The sequence below is a fragment of the Myotis myotis genome, unplaced genomic scaffold (assembly GCF_014108235.1).
Source record: "Myotis myotis isolate mMyoMyo1 unplaced genomic scaffold, mMyoMyo1.p scaffold_m19_p_10, whole genome shotgun sequence".
Classification (NCBI taxonomy): domain Eukaryota; kingdom Metazoa; phylum Chordata; class Mammalia; order Chiroptera; family Vespertilionidae; genus Myotis; species Myotis myotis.
Window position 1 is genome coordinate 14,909,571 of NW_023416314.1, and position 19,614 is coordinate 14,929,184.

General features: G+C 47.3%; 1 protein-coding gene across 6 annotated transcripts; it reads left to right on the plus strand.

Annotated features, from left to right (window-relative positions):
* The first annotated feature begins 629 nt into the window (after positions 1–629).
* Positions 630–19,020, plus strand: LAYN (layilin). 6 transcript variants are annotated; one of them, XM_036324558.1, is made up of 7 exons: positions 630–1,014; positions 1,597–1,620; positions 3,897–4,194; positions 10,210–10,367; positions 13,865–13,948; positions 16,217–16,319; positions 18,171–19,020. In XM_036324558.1, the coding sequence occupies exons 1-7, from the start codon at positions 933–935 to the stop codon at positions 18,535–18,537; spliced, it is 1,116 nt and encodes a 371-aa protein (XP_036180451.1). In that variant the 5' UTR covers positions 630–932; the 3' UTR covers positions 18,538–19,020. The 6 variants fall into 6 exon arrangements, with proteins under 6 accessions (XP_036180451.1, XP_036180453.1, XP_036180455.1 ...); XM_036324559.1 differs by lacking the exons at positions 630–1,014; positions 1,597–1,620 and adding exons at positions 1,886–2,549; positions 15,937–16,000; XM_036324560.1 differs by lacking the exon at positions 1,597–1,620 and having other exon boundaries at positions 633–1,014.
* Positions 19,021–19,614: the final 594 nt, after the last annotated feature.

A 19,614-nucleotide genomic window follows, 5' to 3' on the forward strand; every position in this document is an offset into this window, starting at 1 on the left:
AGAAGTCAGCCCAGATGGAGCTTCTGCTGTGCTTCACAGAAGGGCAAAGGCAGGGAAATCAGACGCACCTCTGCCACTTAGTGCGTAGTTTTTGGAGGCTTACATTATTGTCTGGATGTATTTGAAGACCAAATGTAAAACACAGCTGCTGTGGGAGCTTAGAAGAAGGAGCTCACATTGAGGGCTGGGTTGTGAGGAAAGCGTTTCCAAAGGAACTCGGGTCACTGTTTCGTGGGGGGCGGGGCCATCTCCTTTCTATCACAAGCTCAAGGCTGAACAAACATGAGCCCTGCAAAAAGCAGGGCGATGTTACTTCCTCGCTGAATTCAGTCATCCTTTGGCCTCGGGCGGAGCTGCTCTCCGCTCAGCCAGAACTTCAACTTAGCCTCCTTCTAGGGACGCGATCCGTGCTGTCCCTCACGCGCCCGGCCAGCCCGAAGCCTGCGCTGCCCCCTACCAGCCCCAGGCGGTCTCCGTGCTGCCTCTCCCAAGTGCATCTGGCCTGTCCCCAGGAGGGGGGGCGAGGCGCGGTCCTGTTTTTAGCCACAGTGCCCTCGTCATCAGACTTCAGCGAAGCCAGGCGGGTTTGCCCCGGCCCTGAGCTCTAGGCAAATGCGGGATCTCCTCGGGAAGCTCGGAGTGGGGCGGGAGCTGGCTCCCCTCCCCTGCTCGCTGCCCCCGGGCGGGCCGGGTGTCTGGCGCCCAGCCCCGGAGGAGGCCAGGGGGGCGGGCCAGCTGGCGGGGCTGCCCTCCCCGCAGTGACGTCCCAGGGGGCGGAGGGGAGACGGGCTGGCTCCGCGCCCTCCCCACCTCCTCCGGGTGCCAGGTCTGTCCTCCGGAGATGCAGCTGCCGGGTGCAGTGGTGCGGGCTGCCGAAGGTCCACCCGCTCCTCCGCGGTAGCGCCCGGGGTCCGAGGCTCACGGGGCGGGCCATGCAGCTGGGGGCGCCGCAGGCCGTGCTGCTGGCCGTGCTGCTGGCGGGGCTCCGGGGCCAGAAGGGTCGCCTGCTGAGCGGTGAGTGCGCGGGGGCCGCTTCCCGGGAGGCTCGGCTGATGCGCCCACCGCACCCCAGCCACGGCTGTCTTCAGGGCCACCTCTTCTCAGGCCCTTTACAGAGAGGGGGCTGCGGGGGTGAGGGCGGTGGCGCCCCAATCTAACTAGTGGACTCAGCCTTTCTGGGGGAGCAATCGCCCGCGGCTGAGCCCCGCGCGGGTTCCCTGATATCCTGGATCTCGCCAAGTCTGTCCCCAGCCCAGCTCGCGGAATGCGGGAACGTGGGCTGGTGGGACAGTGGGCCCAGTTGGCCCGGCAGGCACAGGCCCGGGACCCCCACGCAGATCGGGCTCGCAGACTCCCGGTCCTGCCCCCCTGGGAAGGTCTGATAGGAGAGGGCGGGTATAGTAGGGGTTCCGGATCGGCTGTGCCCCGGGAACCTAGCCAGTTACTCCTGGTCTTTTGCGGGGAGGGGGCGGGATGGCTGAGTCCAGCGCTCGGAATACGCGCTTGGAGATCGGAAAGAAGCCTAGTGTGCTCGGGACAAGTCCCGCCTGACTCTGAGGAGTGACTCTCTGCTTCCTTCCTCCCCCGTGTCTGCAGCCTCGGACGTGGACCTCAGAGGAGGTACAGTGCTTGGGTTTCTTGCCTCTTGCATTCGTTCTGCATGTGGGGGTAGAAGGCCCGCGCTCCTGTCTTTCTCAGGCCGCCTCGCAGGCGACCGCATGGCCCCAGAGGGACAGAGGCGAATGGAACCCGCACCCCTTTATCCTGCTGGCACCGCTGATTGAAAAAATCCTAAAGTTGGTTTCCTGCTTGCACAGCTGATTGAAAACATCTAAAGTTGGTTTCCGGGCGAGATTGGGTGCGGAGCGGCCAAGGGGAGGGTGAACTGAATTGGGCTGCTTGGCTCTGTCATCAGCCAAGGGGAACAGACGGCCGTCCCCCCTTCCCCTTCCTGCAAAAGAGAAGAGCCGGACACTTCCTGAGGCCAGGGAGCCAGACGCGCCCTGGGCCTCCTGCCAGCTCTGGCCCTGGGGCCACTCACCTGCTGACTTGGGAGGTGTGGCCTGGCTGGACCACATGGGGAACTTCTTCAGGGTGTTACCTTTTCCCTTGATCATCCAACAGTGTTCAGCGGGCACTACCAGTAAATCAACTCCAACTTCTGTTTTGCTGATGACCAGCTGGGGAGCGGAGGGTGGAGTGGGGGGCCTAGGGCTCATGCATTTGTCTTTTGCTCATTTGGAGCCACCTCTAAGGACTCCTTGAAGCAGAGCTGGGCCCAGTCTTCTCCCAGGCAGCAGCCCAGCCACAGTCTCTCCGGCCAGTGATCCCAGTTTCTCTGGAATACCTTTTCGGTGAAATACCACTTTTGAGGCCTCCTATTTCTCTGGAGGACCAGTCCTATTAGGGTTTATTTAGCAATAGCAGAATGACACCTAAAGAAAGAAGGTACAAAACTCTTCATAACTGGCTGCTTATTGAGACTTTCTCTACCAAAGCAATGAAAGAAGAAACAGGAAATAAGAAATCACAGCCTTCTGGATTTGTCCGTATGTGCGCTGGTCCCGTTAGCACTGTATGCTTATGATGGAGGATAATGAAGGCTGTCTGGCTCCCAGCACAGCTGCAGAATAAGTTAGGAAAGTGAGAGCATTCCATGAGGGCTGGGAAGAGGCTTGCAAACCAAAATCCGTTACCCCTGGCTTTATGCAACAAGTCACACCCACAGCCCAGTATCTGGCTCTTCACTGAAAGGGATTCCCCTTGTACTCTGGATCCAGAAACAGATGCTGTCTGCTCCCGTGGGCTGGGACCTGGCATCTGTTTCCATATTCCCAGCACTTACCACAGTGCTAGGCATAACTAGTACACTCAGTACATGATGATTAAACAGAGGAGTAATGAGGCTCATGCTTCAGGGGTAGTAAGGCTCCAGGCACCGGGACCCAAGCTAGAGCGATGTGTACTGGTGAACAATTTGTTATTTGCTCCTCAGTAGAATCCCATCTACTTGTCTCAGATGGTCTTCTGCCCTTCAGCTGTCAGTCAGTTGGAACACGCCTGACTGTGGGATGGGGAGTGGGTAATACAGTTCGCTGGTTACTGGCATGACTTTATAATTAGGGCTCTGACTTAGGCAATGCTGCTGATAGCTATGTGGCCTTAGCCAAATTCTTTACTTTCTCTAAGCCTCGGTTTTCTCATCTGTAAGATGGGCATAAGCAATATCTACATCAGGGACTTACTATGGGAGTTCAATGAGATAAATGATGTATGTAAATGTAAAAAAACCCAAAACCTTGGCATAGTTCATGGCACATAGTGAGAGTTCAGTTAACCTTAGTTGAGCTTAGGCAAGATCAGTAGCAGAACGGCGCACAGAATGGGTGAATTCTGAGTCCTGCCACATGGGCAGGGGGCTCCAGGGTAGAGAAGTCCACACCCAATTTCAGCATGCCTCTCTTCCCTGAAGGAAGCACCAAACAGATAACTCACTTAAAGCCACACTAAAGAAGTAAGAAAAAATAAAAATAAAAAATATAAAAAAGCCACATTGTCCCCTGAGACTCCCTAATAGCATGAAAGTGATTTGTGTGCCTTTACGTGACACCATACGCTTTCATCTGCCTCTCTTTAGAGGAAAGCCAAAAATCTGCTGTCCAGGAAGCTGCGATGGGACAAACAAAGCATGGAGTCCCTACGTGATAGAGTCTAAGTCACCACATCTCCTGCGGGCAGGCTGTTAACTTTTCTCAGAACCCTAACTGATCTTACAACAGTCCACTGATGAGTCATCAGAAAGCCTGCCCTAGGGACAGCTTCATTCGCATGCCTCCAAGTCCCTGCTCTAGTGTACTTTGGGTTCACTGACATGGTTGGAATTTTTTTTTTTCTAGGTCAGCCAGTCTGCCGGGGAGGAACACAGAGACCTTGTTATAAAGTCCTTTACTTCCATGATGCTTCTCGAAGACTGAACTTTGAGGAAGCCAGAGCAGCCTGCCGGAGGGATGGGGGCCAGCTAGTCAGCATTGAGTCTGAAGATGAACAGAGGCTGATAGAAAAGTTCATTGAAAACCTCCTGGCGTCTGATGGCGATTTCTGGATTGGGCTCCGGAGGCGTGAGGAGAAGCAAAGCAACAGCACAGCCTGCCAGGACCTTTACACTTGGATGGATGGCAGCATATCAACATTCAGGTAAATGTGGAACCCAAGGTGGCTAACCCACTTGACATAATTCCAAAAGGAAGCAGGTTAGACCCATGGTGCCAGGTGAGTGAGAAGGAGGAGGAGGCCGATCCAGACAACAGCTGTGAAGAGACGGCAGCGGAGTAGTGTTGACTAAAGCAGTGTAGTGAAGGTGGCGAGTCAGCCTTGATCTGGGCCCAGCTCTTATCCAAAGAACTCTCTTCTGAAGGGTGTGGCCCCAAAGCGTTGTTCCAATGGCATGCAATGCTTCCAGTCAATCATTCTGGCTACCTGGCTTTTCAGACTAGAACTCCAGTGAGAGATGGAAGGTCTATGGGGCTAAGACTGAAGGTAGATCTCCAGATCACAGGGAATCATAATGATGGGCAAGAAATCAGAGACAAGATCTAATTCTATGGATTGGACAAGAGAGGGCTGAAGGGAGCCTACAGTTTATAGAACCTTCCTAAACCCATGCCCTCCCCTGGCACCATGGTGTTGCCATCGCCTCCACCCCCACCCCAAGAAATGCAGTGACATGGACAAACATAAAAAAATATCAAATTAAAAGGCAGACATAAGACTGGAAAAAATTGTAGAAAATTTAACAAAGAGTATATTTTTATGAGTTTATATAAAAGTCAATAAAACACTGAAAGTTTACATTTATAATAATAAAAGCATAATATGCTACTTAGACCGGACAGTTGAACAACCTTCCAGACGTCATTCCATACATCCTTCCCAAAGAAGCCACGGTGGTGGGGTCGAGGCAGAGGCAGTTAGAGGTGATCAGGCAGGCAAGCGAGCAGTTAGGGGTGATCAGGCAAGCAGGCAGAGTGTTTAGGGGTGATCAGGCAGGCAGGCGAGTGGTTAGGGGTGATCAGACAGGCAGGCAAGTGGTTAGGGGTGATCAGACAAGCAGGCAGGCGAGCATTTAGGAGGCAGCGGTCTCAGATGGTGAGAGGGTGCAGGCTGGGCTGAGGGACACCCCCCTCCAGTGCACGAATTTTGTGCACTGGGCCTCTAGTAAGTTAATAAAACCTCAAAAGATAAAGAGGCGAAGGACCTAAGCAAACATTTCAGGAAATACAAAATCTAACTGGTAAACAATCACATGATAAAAAAAAGTTTAAACTCATTATCAATAAAAAGAATGAAAGTTAAAATATATCTTCTTTACCCATTACATTTAAGACAGCATGTCAGCATCTATCAAAGTCTACCCATTATGCTGATCAGACCCACATCTTCATCTAAGACAGCAGTTCTCAACCTGTGGGTCTCGACCCCTTTGGAGGTCGAACGACCCTTTCACAGGGGTCGCCTAAGACCATCGGAAAACACATATATAATTACATATTGTTTATATATAAACACATATTGTTGACAGTAGCAAAATTACAGTTATGAAGTAGCAACGAAAATAATTTTATGGTTGGGGGTCACCACAACATGAGGAACTGTATTAAAGGGTTGAGGCATTAGAAGGTTGAGAACCACTGATCTTAGTTCTAGGAGTACCTCCTTTGGGATCCTCATGGGCTTCTCTTCCTGGGAGAAACTTAAAAGGGAAGGTTAATAGGATGAACTGCACTTCTCACCACTGCATCTCCCTCCTCTGCTATCCAGTCCAGATTCCCTGCCCCTCTGCTCAGGGACTAGGAGGCCCTAGTCACCTTGCACTTTTCCATTTACCATCAAAATTAGGCATATGAGTACTGACAGGTATCCAAATAGACAATCTGGGTGCCGTACATATTTCTCTCTGTTCATAATGTGGAATAGCAGAAGTACTTCCTCCCCATGATTAGGGTGAGTTAACTCTTGCCAAGATAATAGTCTTCTTCTTACCTGCTGGTCCCTGCACACAGGGACCCCAGAGTGCCCAGGTGGCAGCCAAAGCTCATAGTTCAATAAGGCTTTTGCTGCATCTTCTAATGGGTACCCTTTGGGTCCCAGGACCTTTAAACTCAGAAAGCCCAGCATTGCAGAGACAATAGGTACAGATTCTCCAACTGGGCCACTACCAGTGATAGTAATCAGGACTTCTTCTGCTTCCATCCTTAGGCTCCCAGGCCTATGTAGTCTTACTCTTGGAGACACAGGACGATACAAAGGTCATTGATTCAAAGTGTACACTGCATCTTGGAGGATGATGCCCTGTTCTCACAAAGTATTGCCTCTAAGCTAGTGCTTCAAGCTTTGTTTTCAATGGCTCTTCCATAACTCTGTCAAGCTGGCAGCTTCAGGATAGTGAATATATGAGGTGATTAGCAAATCCCATGGCCAGGTTCCTACTCCCACTCCTTTGCTATAAAGTAGATCCTGTGGTCTGATGAGATGTTACTTGGGGTACGGTGCTGGTAGATCAAATACTGTGTGTGTAACCCTTTGGATAGTGATGCTGACTAAGGCCCTGGGGCAGGAAAGGCAAACCCACACCCAGGCTGTGTGTCTATTCCTGTCAAAATGAGTCACTGGAAGGAGTCCATTGTAGTCAACTTGCTGGTCTCCTAGGGTAGGTACCCTTTCAGGGACTTAGCATTGGTCTCTATTGCTGGCAGGTTAGGTAGTCCTTGGGGAGTGTGGACCGATACTGTTGAGCCCATGCAATTTCCATCCCTGCCACCATGGCTACTCTAGTGTGTAGCTATTGCACCAGCACTGGGGCAGCTGACAACAGACTAGCTGACGTCAACTGGCCAAGTCATTTTGTATCCCTCGTTGTTAAGGGTCTCTTCCATGCTAGATACTTTCTGGTGGGCTTTAACATATAAAAGAGTCTCATACTTCATGCCTATTCCCATATGTCTAGTCATAACACTCTATCCAATAGCTCCTTGTCCCCAATCTTCCACTCTTTCTCCTTTTAGAAAGCTTTTACCCCTGATCAGCTGGCCAAGCTCTCTGCCCTACCCCTGAGTCCTTCTCTCTTCTAACCTCCACTAACTACCAACAAAACTCTGGACATTGGGAGGATGTCCCCTTAACACTTGACCTTTCAAGACCACCTCTGAGTGGGGCTGTAGTGCAGCTGTTATCCATTTGGAGCTGTATGCCATATTTGGCTGACTTATCCACAAACCAAGCTCAGGCTGCCTCTATCAGCTAGTTGACGCAAGGGATTCCCTTCTACAGCCATAGGTGTAAGCTGAGAAAGAGACACTAGTACAACAGTGGTAGATGTCATGGCAGTCTGCTCTGCCTATTCATACAGTGCTCTTTGCCCTACTCATACAATGCCCTTCAGTCATATATATCTTCCATCTATAATGGATTGCTTCTAGGCCTGCCTGGCCTGTGACTATGTGTGTCTGACAGCGCTTCACTCATGATGGGCAAGTTGGATTGAATGATCTCTTGGTGCTCTTTTTATAGTAGCAAGCCAGGTGGTTCTTTCTCAGCTATAGATGACAAGGCCTTGCTACAGAATCCTAGGGGTTTGCCTTGTGATTCTCTCATTGGGGCTTGTCACAAATTCTACATGGCATTATTTTTCCCACCATTGATACCTCTAATAATAGGGTCTACTTGATCATATGGCCCAAGTGGTAAGTCTCTTTGCACCACAGCCTAGACCTGCTTCAGGGTCCTTTTCGGCTATAAATCCCACTCAAAGCCAGCTGTCTTTTGCGTCAGCTGGTTTTCGGGCCAGAGCTGTATTTCCAGGTATGAAATATGCTTCTAGAACCCAAAGAGACCTACTAATGCCATGGTTCCTTCTTCAAGTTATTGCAAAATGCTTCAAATTACTGCTTTAAATCCTTTCATTTGAAAGGGATGTTCTGGCATTCCCTAGATCACTAGACACCTATACATTTTCATGAAGTGGCAGGTCCCTGAATCGTCATAAGGTTTAGCTCCAACCCATGGAGCACATGAATCTTACTAAGCCTCCATTTACTAGCTGTTTCTTGTTCATCTGCTTCACTCAGCATGTCAGCAACGTAATGGACTAGCATGATTTTCTGCAAGATGTCTGGGCTGCTCAGGTCTCTTCATGCCATATTAGGACAGAGGGCAGGAAAATTAGTGTCGTCCTAAGGGAAGACTAGAGTGTATACTGTTGTCTATTCCAAAGAAATACAAACTGTTTCTGATTCTTTCCCTGATAAAGATGAAAAAAAAATGTGTTCACCAGATCTGCATACTAGGTACCAAGGGCATGTTAGCCTGCTGTAACAAAGATACCACATACGGGAAAGCAGCTGCAATTGAGGCTTCCACTTGGTTCAGTTTACACTACTCCAGTCTTCTTCAGGACCTGCCTGCTTTGTTGCAGACTAATGAATTACACAGAGATGTGATGGGGAATACCACCCTTGCAGTCTCTAAGTCTTTAGGGATGCCACTACTTTCTGTCATCTTCTCCTGGATAAGATACTGTGTTTACTTACTATCTTGAAGAGGGTTGGGGAAAGTGCAGTTTCAGAGGCTTCCACTTGACCTTCTCTGCTATGAAAGCCTATAGGCTTTCAATTTGTATATTTGGGGACTCAAAAATGAGCACTGGATGGGTCCCACTGTGAGCTGGTCCTGGGCCAGAATTTCACTTGATACCTGACCTCAGTATGCACCCACTCTAATGGGCAGCCTTGGTGTCACTTCAAGTCTTTGGGCATCAATGTCGACTTGCACCTTGTGTCCAGCAGGCTCTATAATAGTTGGGTTTCCTCTTCTCCCACTGCATGGCTACTTGAGTAAATGGCTGTAGGCCCCTTTGGGAGAACAGAGGAGATTATCACCACTTGTACCTGCCATGGTGTTGCAGGGTCCTTCCTCCTTGGAACCTAGCCTCTCCTATCAAAGAGTGCTCAGCTTGAAACCAGGTGCAAGATGTAACATTCCATCTAGTCTATCACCTGTGAGATGAAATAACATAAAGCCATAAGGCCAGTGGAAAGCCATAAGACCAATGGCAAGTCAGTGTAAGAGGCCCACCTATGGAGTTGGAAAATGGCCTGGAGGTAACTAATGAGGAGCAGAGGATCCAGGCATAGTATCCAGTGGTATTGCAATGCCAGCTATTGTCCAGGCACATAAAACCCAGTGGGTGCAGCAAAGGGTCTTCCTTTTGGTGGAGGGAATACAACACTGAGCAGAGCCATAATGGGGTGCTATGAGGCGACCTGACTCATAGCTGTTTCCTAAGGAAAGGCTCTGATGAGAGTAGGCAGAGCTGCAGGGCCCAGTAATACTCTGAGCATCAGGGCAAGCTCTGAGTGCTGGAAGGGAACAGCTCAGGTGCGTAATCTGGTAGACTAGAGCCAGCCCATGGCCAGTGCATGGAGTGGGTGCTCAGAGCACTTCGACGCTTTGTGAAATCCAAAACCTGGCACCCACGTATCCAGCTGGGTGGCAGTGCCGTTTAATTCCAAGTAGCACTGGATAGTGACGCTGAGGCTGCTAATGCATCCTACCCAGGAGCCAGGGAGACCAAGACAAGAAATGTAGCAGTGAAGGCCAACCAAGGGGCTCATCAGCCTGAGGAGCAGGAAAAAGCTGGAGACTATGTGGGCCCTCTGCTCTTGTCCCCACCCCCTCACCTGCTTTGACAGCCTCTATATTCTGGAAAGTCTTCTCAGGGCTGGAAAAGTCAGTTATGGCCAATTAAAAAGTGTGAGGAGATGGGAGGAGGACATGAGATGAGTCATGCCTCTTCTCAGCACATCTGACTTACAAAAGAAGAAAAACAAACCCAGTTATCGAAAAGCAAGCAATAAATAAGATTGTTCAGAATGCGCTGCTAGCTGTTTTTTTTCCCCATAATTACTTCGCAGAAATCATATGGTAATATATTCCTTCCTTCCTGCAAAAAGGTTGTGGCAAATGTCAGATGATTGATTGTGCTGTCCATATTAGAAAGCCTGGCGGTACTTCAATTCCTCCCTTTTTCTATATCGTGTTCTTGAAGCAGAGTCTTAAGTTTGTGGCTCAGTAGGATTTGATGGACAAACAAAGGCTTTGAAGGCTGCTGGTATCCTTCTCCAATTGCCTCCACTGTTGACCCCTTTCCTACAGGAACTGGTATGTGGATGAGCCTTCCTGTGGCAGCGAGGTCTGCGTAGTCATGTACCATCAGCCATCTGCACCCACCGGCATCGGGGGCCCCTATATGTTCCAGTGGAATGACGACCGATGCAACATGAAGAACAATTTCATTTGCAAATACTCCGATGGTAATGATCCTCTCCCACGTTAGGTGGCTGAATCTCTCACTTTCTCTCTCATTTCATGAGCAGCTTGCTGGTTCCAAGAATTTATTATGTGGTCTCCAAGAAAGTGTGTTGCACATGCCAGCAATGTGCAACATTGGGAATCCTTGGAAAGGGACACGTAGAGAGCCTTCCTCCTTGAGGAATAGCACTAGCAAAGGAGAGGGGTATCAGATGCTAAGAGAGGGATGAAGCAAAGAAAGGGTCTAATTTATGTATAATAAAGCAAGAATTATGAGAACTCCGGGAAAAAAAAGTTCTCTAAGTGGACAATTACAAATTCTGATTCTTTCCACATGTGATGTTGGCTGTAGGAGCTTGGAATAAAGAAGAAATATGAAAAGAAACTGGCCATTGTTCCTACAAGTCTTCTAACAGCCATGTGAGATTATTTTCTGGGGCTTTAAGGAAACAGAATTGTGACCTGAGGCGGTAGATGATAAAATACACCAGTTTCTCTGGTTTGGGGCAAAGAGTAGACACACTGATGAGCTCGAACTCCCAGACCACCCTCTATATGTACCTTGCAAGTGCAACGGGCGTTTGCTCCTAGGTCTGTAGTCTCATTGTGCTGGAGTTTCCCACACTCCTCCATTATGACTGGCTTGGGTCTAAACTTGAAGTGAGTTCTGATCTGTCCCTCAAGTTTCTCACCTCCATGAAGCCAACTGCTTGGCTCCCGTTCTGCACCCTTTCCCGATAGGAGAATGACTTAGTTCTAGTTGGTTACTAAGTAATCCTATCATCCTTTAATTGTTTGAATCGGACTATGCTTTTCTGCTAAAAGGTTTCTTTTCTTTCTTTCCACCCTCTCAAGTGAATTATGTTTCCCAGGACCTGTTTCCCTAAGTCCCATGCAGCGTTGTCTTAGGCAGGTGATCGCAAAGCTGGAGGCTGTCTGAGCAGGTCACCTTCCAGAGCAATGAGAGAGAGAGAGAGAGAGAGAGAGAGAGAGAGAGAGAGAGGAGAGATTAAAGAGAATAAGTAAATAAATGAAATATGATAAAATTATAACATTTGGGTGGAGAATATATGAAAATTATTTGTACTATTCTTGCAAATTTTTATAAATCGGAAACTACTTCAAAATAATAAATTTTAAAAAATGATAATTTCCTCTGGGAACCTTCCAGGGCCCCTCAAACTAGGTTAGGTGATCCTCCCATGAGGATCATAGCTCCTCACACACCCATTATTTTAACAGCCTATTTACAAGTTTGGCTCCCTCCCTACATGTTTGGCATGAGGTCCGGAAATATCCACGTTTGACCAATTAATCCCTGCACTTGGTGGATTAGGGAAAGTTCATCCAGTGTGGTTCCAACAGGATGGCACACCACTCATTATGCCAGCGTGGCAAGGGACTGATTGAATAACATCCCAAACTGCATTTGACAACATGACCACATAGAGCAGGGCGCATACTAGCCGGATCTGCACACTTGATTACTTCCGGGTATGCTAAAGGCATGGGCAGGTTCAGTGACAATCAGAGACAATTCGTCACAGGCGATGCATTGCAGACACACTGCAGGACTGGCGCAAATGCTGCGTAACTATGCTGACTGCTGCAGGTTTGCACAGTGGATTACACCACAGAAAGACAGGAAAATGAGTAAATCATGTAACGTTATTGAGTATACTTTGTATTATAATGTAACGTTACAAAATTTTAAAAAATATTTATTAATATTAAAACATTTATTTTTATGTATCAATATCTATTAATATTGTCCTATATTTCCAAGGATGGGACTATTTCTCATTTGCTATTTTATCTCCATTACCTAGCACAGTTTGTCTCCTTATGATTTTAATTTTTATTTGAATTTATTGTTTCAAATTCCAGTTCAGCTATTACTTAATAGCTGAGGGATTTGGTCAAGTTATATAATCTCCCTGTACCTTGGCTTCCTCATGTACAAAATCAGAGTAATAATAGCACCTACCTCATGAGGCTGTTTTCAGGATAAATTGTTTGTCTTAGAAAACACTTAGAACATGATGATATTTCTGTCAGATGACATGCACTGTATAAATGTTTTTTTAATAAATTAATGGATTTGAGTCATCTCTATAAATTCCTGAACTGATGAGAAGATGATTAAAAGTTTTCTCTCTGAATCACTTTGACATCCTGGCCTTAGGACTGTGAATTCTAAAATCTTGCCCTTGAGGACCCCATCCCCATGAGCCCCAGACCATCGGGTTGGCATCAGAGAGTGACTGCCAGAAGAGAGCACACACATTTGCTATAAGTTGTCTGTGCAACCTGACTTTCCTGAGGTTCTTTGAAATATGTAAAATGACTCAGTTCTAGACCACCAGCCTCTACCTAGGGGCTCCCGGCCAGTAGACTACTTAGCCCCCCAACTAGTTCCACTGTGTGGAGATCATTGTCTGTTGCTTTCTAAAGCATCCCAATAGGAATTGTTAAGACGACTTGGATTGCTTTAAAATAACCCAGGCCTGAGTGTAGTGGGGAAGGATTACTGCTGAAACTAGATTAGCCACATGTTGATAAGAATTGCAGCTAACAGTGGTACATAGAGGTTCATTATACCAGTCTTTCTATTTTTGTGTATATTTGGTAATCCTCATATTTAAAAATTTCAAAATACTTTTTAAAAAAGAAAAAAAAGTGCACAAGCAAAGCTGGGGGAGGGCTAGTCTTCGTGCACAAGTTGACTAACTTCAGAACGAAGATGGTTTGTTGGTGACTGAATGAGCAAACAACTGGATGCCATGAACTGGCCAATTTCATTAAGGCAGCATGGAAATTTAGTTATTATTTTCGTTTTTGTTTCTTTCTGCTACAGAGGAACCAACAGTTCCTTCTACGGGGCTGGGAGGTAAGCCTGTCTTTTGAGGTTTGGGCTAATTTGGGCTATTTCACAGCCCTTCTTCATAGGTTTAGAACCATATGATCTTTAGTCCAGATTGTTCAACAGAAAGATGATTGCTAACCCAGAACATTTAAACAGGTATATGCCATATCCAGCCATGGCGTGTCATGGAGAGTCTCGCTCTCTAACGTTGTCTGTTTCTCTCAAAGCTGAAAAGGAACCGTTGAAAATTCAGTTTGAGATGTCACTTGTCATGATTGACAATATGAAAGGAATAGCTCATCTGTTTAAACAAGTGGGCCAAACTGATCATGTTTGGCCCTAGAAATAAGTCATTGACTATTCCCCTTAGCACCTGCGTACAGTATGTGCCTTGATGCCAACCACCAGCTGGTTGTTGCAGTACGTGATTCTTGGAGCAAGAGTCTCACCAGAAAGAAAAAGACAATTAAACCTCTATCCCAGCAAAGTCTACCCTTGTTCTGTGTCTATAAATGGCAATGGTCAAACTGCTACTGCCTTTTGGCACTCCACCTTGAACCTGGTAGGATTTCAGAGAATATCTGTGTTTCGATGCCTTTCTCCAGGTTCTCAAGTTCATGTGTCTGTTTCCAGGTGAAAGGACAAATCCAGCCACACCCATACCTCCAGAAAACACAGAGAAAGAAGATGTCAAAGAAACATTTAAAGAAAACAAAGGTATATGCAGAACTCTCCTGGGAAAAATAGATAACGGGACTCCCTTGATCACACATTACCCACAGTTACATTTCTTACTTTTTTCCATCCCATAGCTACCTAACAATGGAACTAGACAGGGCATTTGTGACTTTGCAAAAACTGCATCAAATGTTAGCTTTCATCAGTGAACTATGCTGATGGAGCTGTCCTAAGACAATAGGGGAAATTAGGCTGCAGGGGAGGAAAAATCCGCATGAAGATGGAGCCTTGGGAACCACCCAGAAGTCCTGGGGCGGGTGATGGGGCAGAAACTGACAGAATGGATGTAGGGAAATAAGAGCAGAGAGTCGCAGACCATGCTGCATAGTATCCATGATGAATATTAATTGTGAAACAAATAAAGGAAATGGACAAAAACCGTTTAAAAGTTAAATCATAAAAGATAAAAGGAAATGGGGTGATGAGTTGGCGTGCTAATGGACTTTCAACCTGGACTCCACTTTGAGTTGTTATTGTTTTGTTATCCCCACCCCAGGATTAGTTGATGGATTTGAGAGAGAGAGAGAGAGACATTGATGTGAAAGAGAAACATTGATTGGTTGCCTTACGTACTTGCCCCAACTGGGAATTGACCAGAAACCTAGGCATGTGCCCTGACTGGGAATCGAACCTCCACCTTTTTTGGTGTGTGGGACAATGCTCCAACCAACTGAGCTACCAGACGGGGGCTCCACCTTGAATTTTAAGAGGGAAATTTGGGTTTTTTTGTCGCTGGGCAACTTTAAAAAAACCACAAGTTCTCTGTGCTTCAGTTTAATCATTTCCATAATGGAAGTAATAACGTTTTCCTCACTACCTGAGAAACGGTGTCCATAAAATAAAACAGGATATTGTGATATGGTGGTTAAGTTCCGACTCTAGTCCTCCAAGTTAGCACAACCCTACAGGTTAAGGTCTCAGGCCCCAACAAGACTGCCTTCCCTTCAGACATCAGCCACAAGTTCTGGGATCCCCAGGCCACCTGCAAATCTATCCAACTGGCTATAAATCCAGGGGGTGCCCACCACTCCCTCAGGTTCATTAATTTGGTGGGACAACTCATAGAACTCAGGAAAATGCTATACTTATGACTACATGTTATTATAAAGGATACAAATCAGGACCAGCCAAATGAAAAACACAGCAGGTGAGGTCTAGAGAGGTCCCACACGGGGAGCGCCTGTCCCTCTCTCTGTAGAGTCTGGATGCCTTCTCATGCTCCTGACACATCAGTGTGTTCACCGACCAGGAAGCTCCACTGAGCTTTGGTGTGAGAAGTGTTACTGAGGTGTCATGACATTAGTATAACTGATGTGGTCATTGGCCATGTCATTGAGCTCAATCTCCAGGCTCCACTGCCTTCCCACCAGCCCCATTGTGAGACATCTCTGTCAGCATCAACTCTGATATGGTCTGAGGGCCTTGTGAATAACAATCACTCCTATTACCTGAGAAATTCCAAAGTTTTGGAGCCCCTTCCTCCCAGGAACCAGGGACAAAGGCCAATCAAGTGTGTTATTCTACAACAGATAATACAAGGAAGTGTTGGGTAAAAGTACACAGTACTATGCAAAGATGGGTGGCATTTTTATTGCTCTTTGTTATTAAGGTGGTATTTAAAGTGGTCGTGTGTGTGTGTGTGTGTGTGTGTGTGTGTGTGTGTGTGTGTAACAGATTCTGTGGAAAAACAAAGCAGCAGCCTCTGGATGGATGGGAATCTTGAACCAGTCGGACTAGGGAAGGGGTCAGTCCCCAATCCTTGATCCTCCCAAAGCCCCTTGAAAGAAAATTCTCTGGTTCTGAGACTTAAAGGACAGAAGAAGTCACTGCTCATGGGCCCAACTGGATCCAGTTAGTCATAGAAAAGTTGGGAAGCGTCTGCAGTCTGAATCGCGTGCTTCCTGTGACTGTCTCTCCTTCCTCCCTTTCCCTCGCCCCGCCTGGGGAACATCCACACCGCCTAACAGCCCCTTCTTCATTAAGGGAGAGGAAGGACAAGAAGAGAGAATATCTTTCAACTGGAAAAAAAATGTAATTACCCAAACTGCCCTTCTGCTATTGTATGAGACCCAGACTTTAAACTTCTCTGTTACCTAGAATAATTGGACAGGGAGAAAAGACTCACTTTTTGAAAGGAGATGCTCTTTGGAATACTCTGTGTCGATTATGTGGATTATGCCTTTTAAAGCCTGTTTCGAAGCACAGAACAACATCATTAATGCGGATACCGTGCATTTTTCTTTTCAGAAGCTGCCTGGAACCTTGTCTACCTCCTAGTGCCCGGCATCCCCCTCTTCCTCCTCCTGCTGGTCACCACAGTTGTCTGCTGGGTTTGGATCTGGAGGCGGAGGCAAGTAAAACCTTGGTCATGCAAACTTTTGTCTTCTGAACTCTCAGGTTTGGACATTGCCCTATTTATTTAACTAAAAGCCATGGCAGTGACAAGAGAAACACCACTGCAGTTTTGAGAGTAAATTCTCTGCCATACTCTAGGCGTTCTGAAGTACCAAGCATGTGTGCTTAGCTGTGGTTGAGAGTGATCTTGCATTCTTTCTCTTTTTTTTTTAAATGGCTTGAGGGGTGAAACTGTGTTATTCTGCATCCACTCAGCCAAGTGCTCTCAGAAACTCACGCTCTCACTCCAAAGTGTTTGTTGAGTGAGTGGAAGGGTGAATAGTGAGACACATGGAAAACATCTCTTTCAGAACATTCTGGCAAACATCTGAAACTGAATCACTCTATTCAAAATGAAATAGCCAAATACTTTTAATTGGCTTTTCTTTCCACTGAATAGCAATTGTAGACTGCTACAAAACACCGCACTAATAGCCTAGCGCAGTGATGGCGAACCTTTTGAGCTCGGCGTGTCAGCATTTTGAAAAACCCTAACTTAACTCTGGTGCCGTGTCACATACAGAAATTTTTTGATATTTGCAACCATAGTAAAAAAAGACATATTTTTGATATTTATTTTATATATTTAAATGCCATTTAACAAAGAAAAATCAACCAAAAAAATGAGTTCGTGTGTCACCTTTGACACGCGTGTCATAGGTTCGCCATCGCTGGCCTAGGGCCACTCCACTGATGGATCATGTTCCACACTTTTGAGATGCCCATGGCTTCCCAGCTACCTTTCCCCCCATTGTCCTGGTACACAGAGGAGAAGGTTGGTGTGCCCACTCTACAACAGGAAAACGAAGGTCCAGTTTCAGATGTGACGCCCTTTGATGACCAATTTAAGATGAATGAGTAAGAATAGAACCTGCTGCATTTAATAACGACTTCCTTAGAGAATTATTAGCATCAAAGCAGTTAGTACAGGCAGAATGGGCATATAGTAAGCACTCAAAAATGTTCGCTCTTATTACTGTGCTCATTGTTACTAGTTAATTCCTTTTCATCTAAAAATTGAATTCAGTTTAAAAAAAATTACAATTGTGTTTTACGGCTGCTTACTCTGCGATTGGTTCTTGATTTCTCTTCCTTTCTCTGCCTATTTAGCACCTCATCTGGTCTGGTGAAGCCTAGCGATTCCTTCCTGGAAAAATATTTTTGACTGCATAAAATAAAATGCATTGAATGCAAGGGAAGCGATTATACAAATATATAGTTTAGCAAAGTATTTCCCCAAAGGAATGTGATACAGTAATACATGTGCTCCTTGATTGATGCTTCTTTATTTAGTGATGGGTGTAATTATTATCATTTTGAAGTTATTTTAAGGCATCTATTATTACTGTGATGTTATAAAATCATGAAATCACAAAAATATCTATGATTTCTCTTGTTGATCAAGTCAGAGATTTACTAATTCTATTCTTGTTTATTTTCCTACACTTAGAATTGAAAGACTGGCCTTTTTCACTTAGAGAAGAGGGTTTTTTTTTAAGTGAAATCTCTCCCCATCCCATTCTATCATGGACCCTTTGGGGGCTCTGAAGGTCCCAGGACAGACACCTCTGTTCCATGCTCCGGCAGCAGTGAGTGGTAGATTTACAGTCGCTTTGAGCCCAGCAACACGCCCCTGTTTTGCTCCCCCTCGCCCCGCAGATGCCTGACTGTGGAGTCAGGCAGGTGAGAAGCACAGCTGTGTCTGCCCAGGATGGCCTCCTGCCCGGCCAGGGGGCACAGGGATGGTCGGGCCCAGGGATGGTCGCAGTCCCCGCGTCTGAAAGCTCAGCCCTGTCTTCTCTCCTAGGACACGGGAGCAGCCAGACCCCAGCGGGAAGGAGCCGCGCACCATCTGGCCCTCGCCCGGCCCCGGACACAGCCCGGACCTGGAGGTTTACAGCGTCATCCGGAAACAAAGCGAAGCCGATTTGGCCGAGACCCGGCCGGACCTGAAGAACATTTCATTCCGAGGGTGCTCGGGAGAAGCCACTCCCGAGGACATGTCCTGTGGCTCCGACCACAGGGCTGTGAACCCGTCCGAGAGCGGGTTCGTCACCCTGGCCAGCATGGAGAGCGGCTTTGTGACCAATGACATTTATGAGTTCTCTCCAGACCACCGCCTGGGGAGGAGCAAGGAGTGTGGGTGGGTGGAAAATGAAATCTATGGTTATTAGGACCCGGGAACGACACGTGAACGGACAAGAATGGGAAAGAAAGGAGAAGCAACAGCCTCCTATTCTCTAGAAGGAAAACACTCAGAAGGCCTGGGCTGAGCATGTGGCCCCATCACCGCTATCGCCTCCTTATCCCAGCCTTGCACCAGCTCTGGCCGGTGAGGAAGCAGCTTGCCCAGGCCGGCCGCAGAGGAGGAAATCAATGGCAGTTGATTGCTTGTAGCAGACCAGCCAGGGACAGCGCTCTCCTGGGCAGGGCCCCCGGGTGGCTGCGGGACTGGGGACACCCATCTCCAGGACACCCATCCCCAGGTCTTTTTCCTTCCTCTGGACAACAGCCCTGGTGATCACCACGGGATGGGACGGAAATGACAGATGATTTCAAAGCCTCATGTGCTGGCCTGGGCTGGCCTGCGCACCAGCCATTCTTGTATCTGTGTTTTTCAGACTGAAATCAAATAAAAAGCAGGAAGCCGAATGTTAGTCAGCCTGCGCCGACAGCCCTTCCTCTGCATGTGGCCTCGCGGGACCTTTCTTTCTTTCTCCCCACATCCAAACCGGGGAATATTTTGGAAACTGGAAATGAAATTGGAGCCTCGGCTTCTTGGCTTCTTTGGGTCCCCAGCCCCACACTGCACGTTGTTCTGTCTGTGTGTTTGTTCTCGAGCAGCATTGACGTAAGGTTACCGGTCCTGATGATGAGTCTTCCCTGTTGTTTTAGGAACCTGACAATGTTTTTGGGCTCAAATCCAGAGAAAGGTTTCGTGGCCTAACATCCGTCATTTACCGTTTGGAGGTCTGAAGGCCGTTATCTAAGTCACCAGCAACCTCCCTCTCTCCGTTTAATGATCTTATTATTGTCACCATCCCTCGTACATAGTATTTCTGAAGAGTTTGTAACTTTGCCTCCCACATGGAGCCCCACACTAGATAAAGTGAACCAGTCTGGGTCGGAGCCGTACCCAATGCAGAGGATTGTAACCGCAGCTCAATGGCCTGTCCAGCTGGCATAGGGAGCAGGGTGGATACAAAAACATCATTTACGTCTGCTTCGGGGGAGTGTATTCTGTGGAGTTA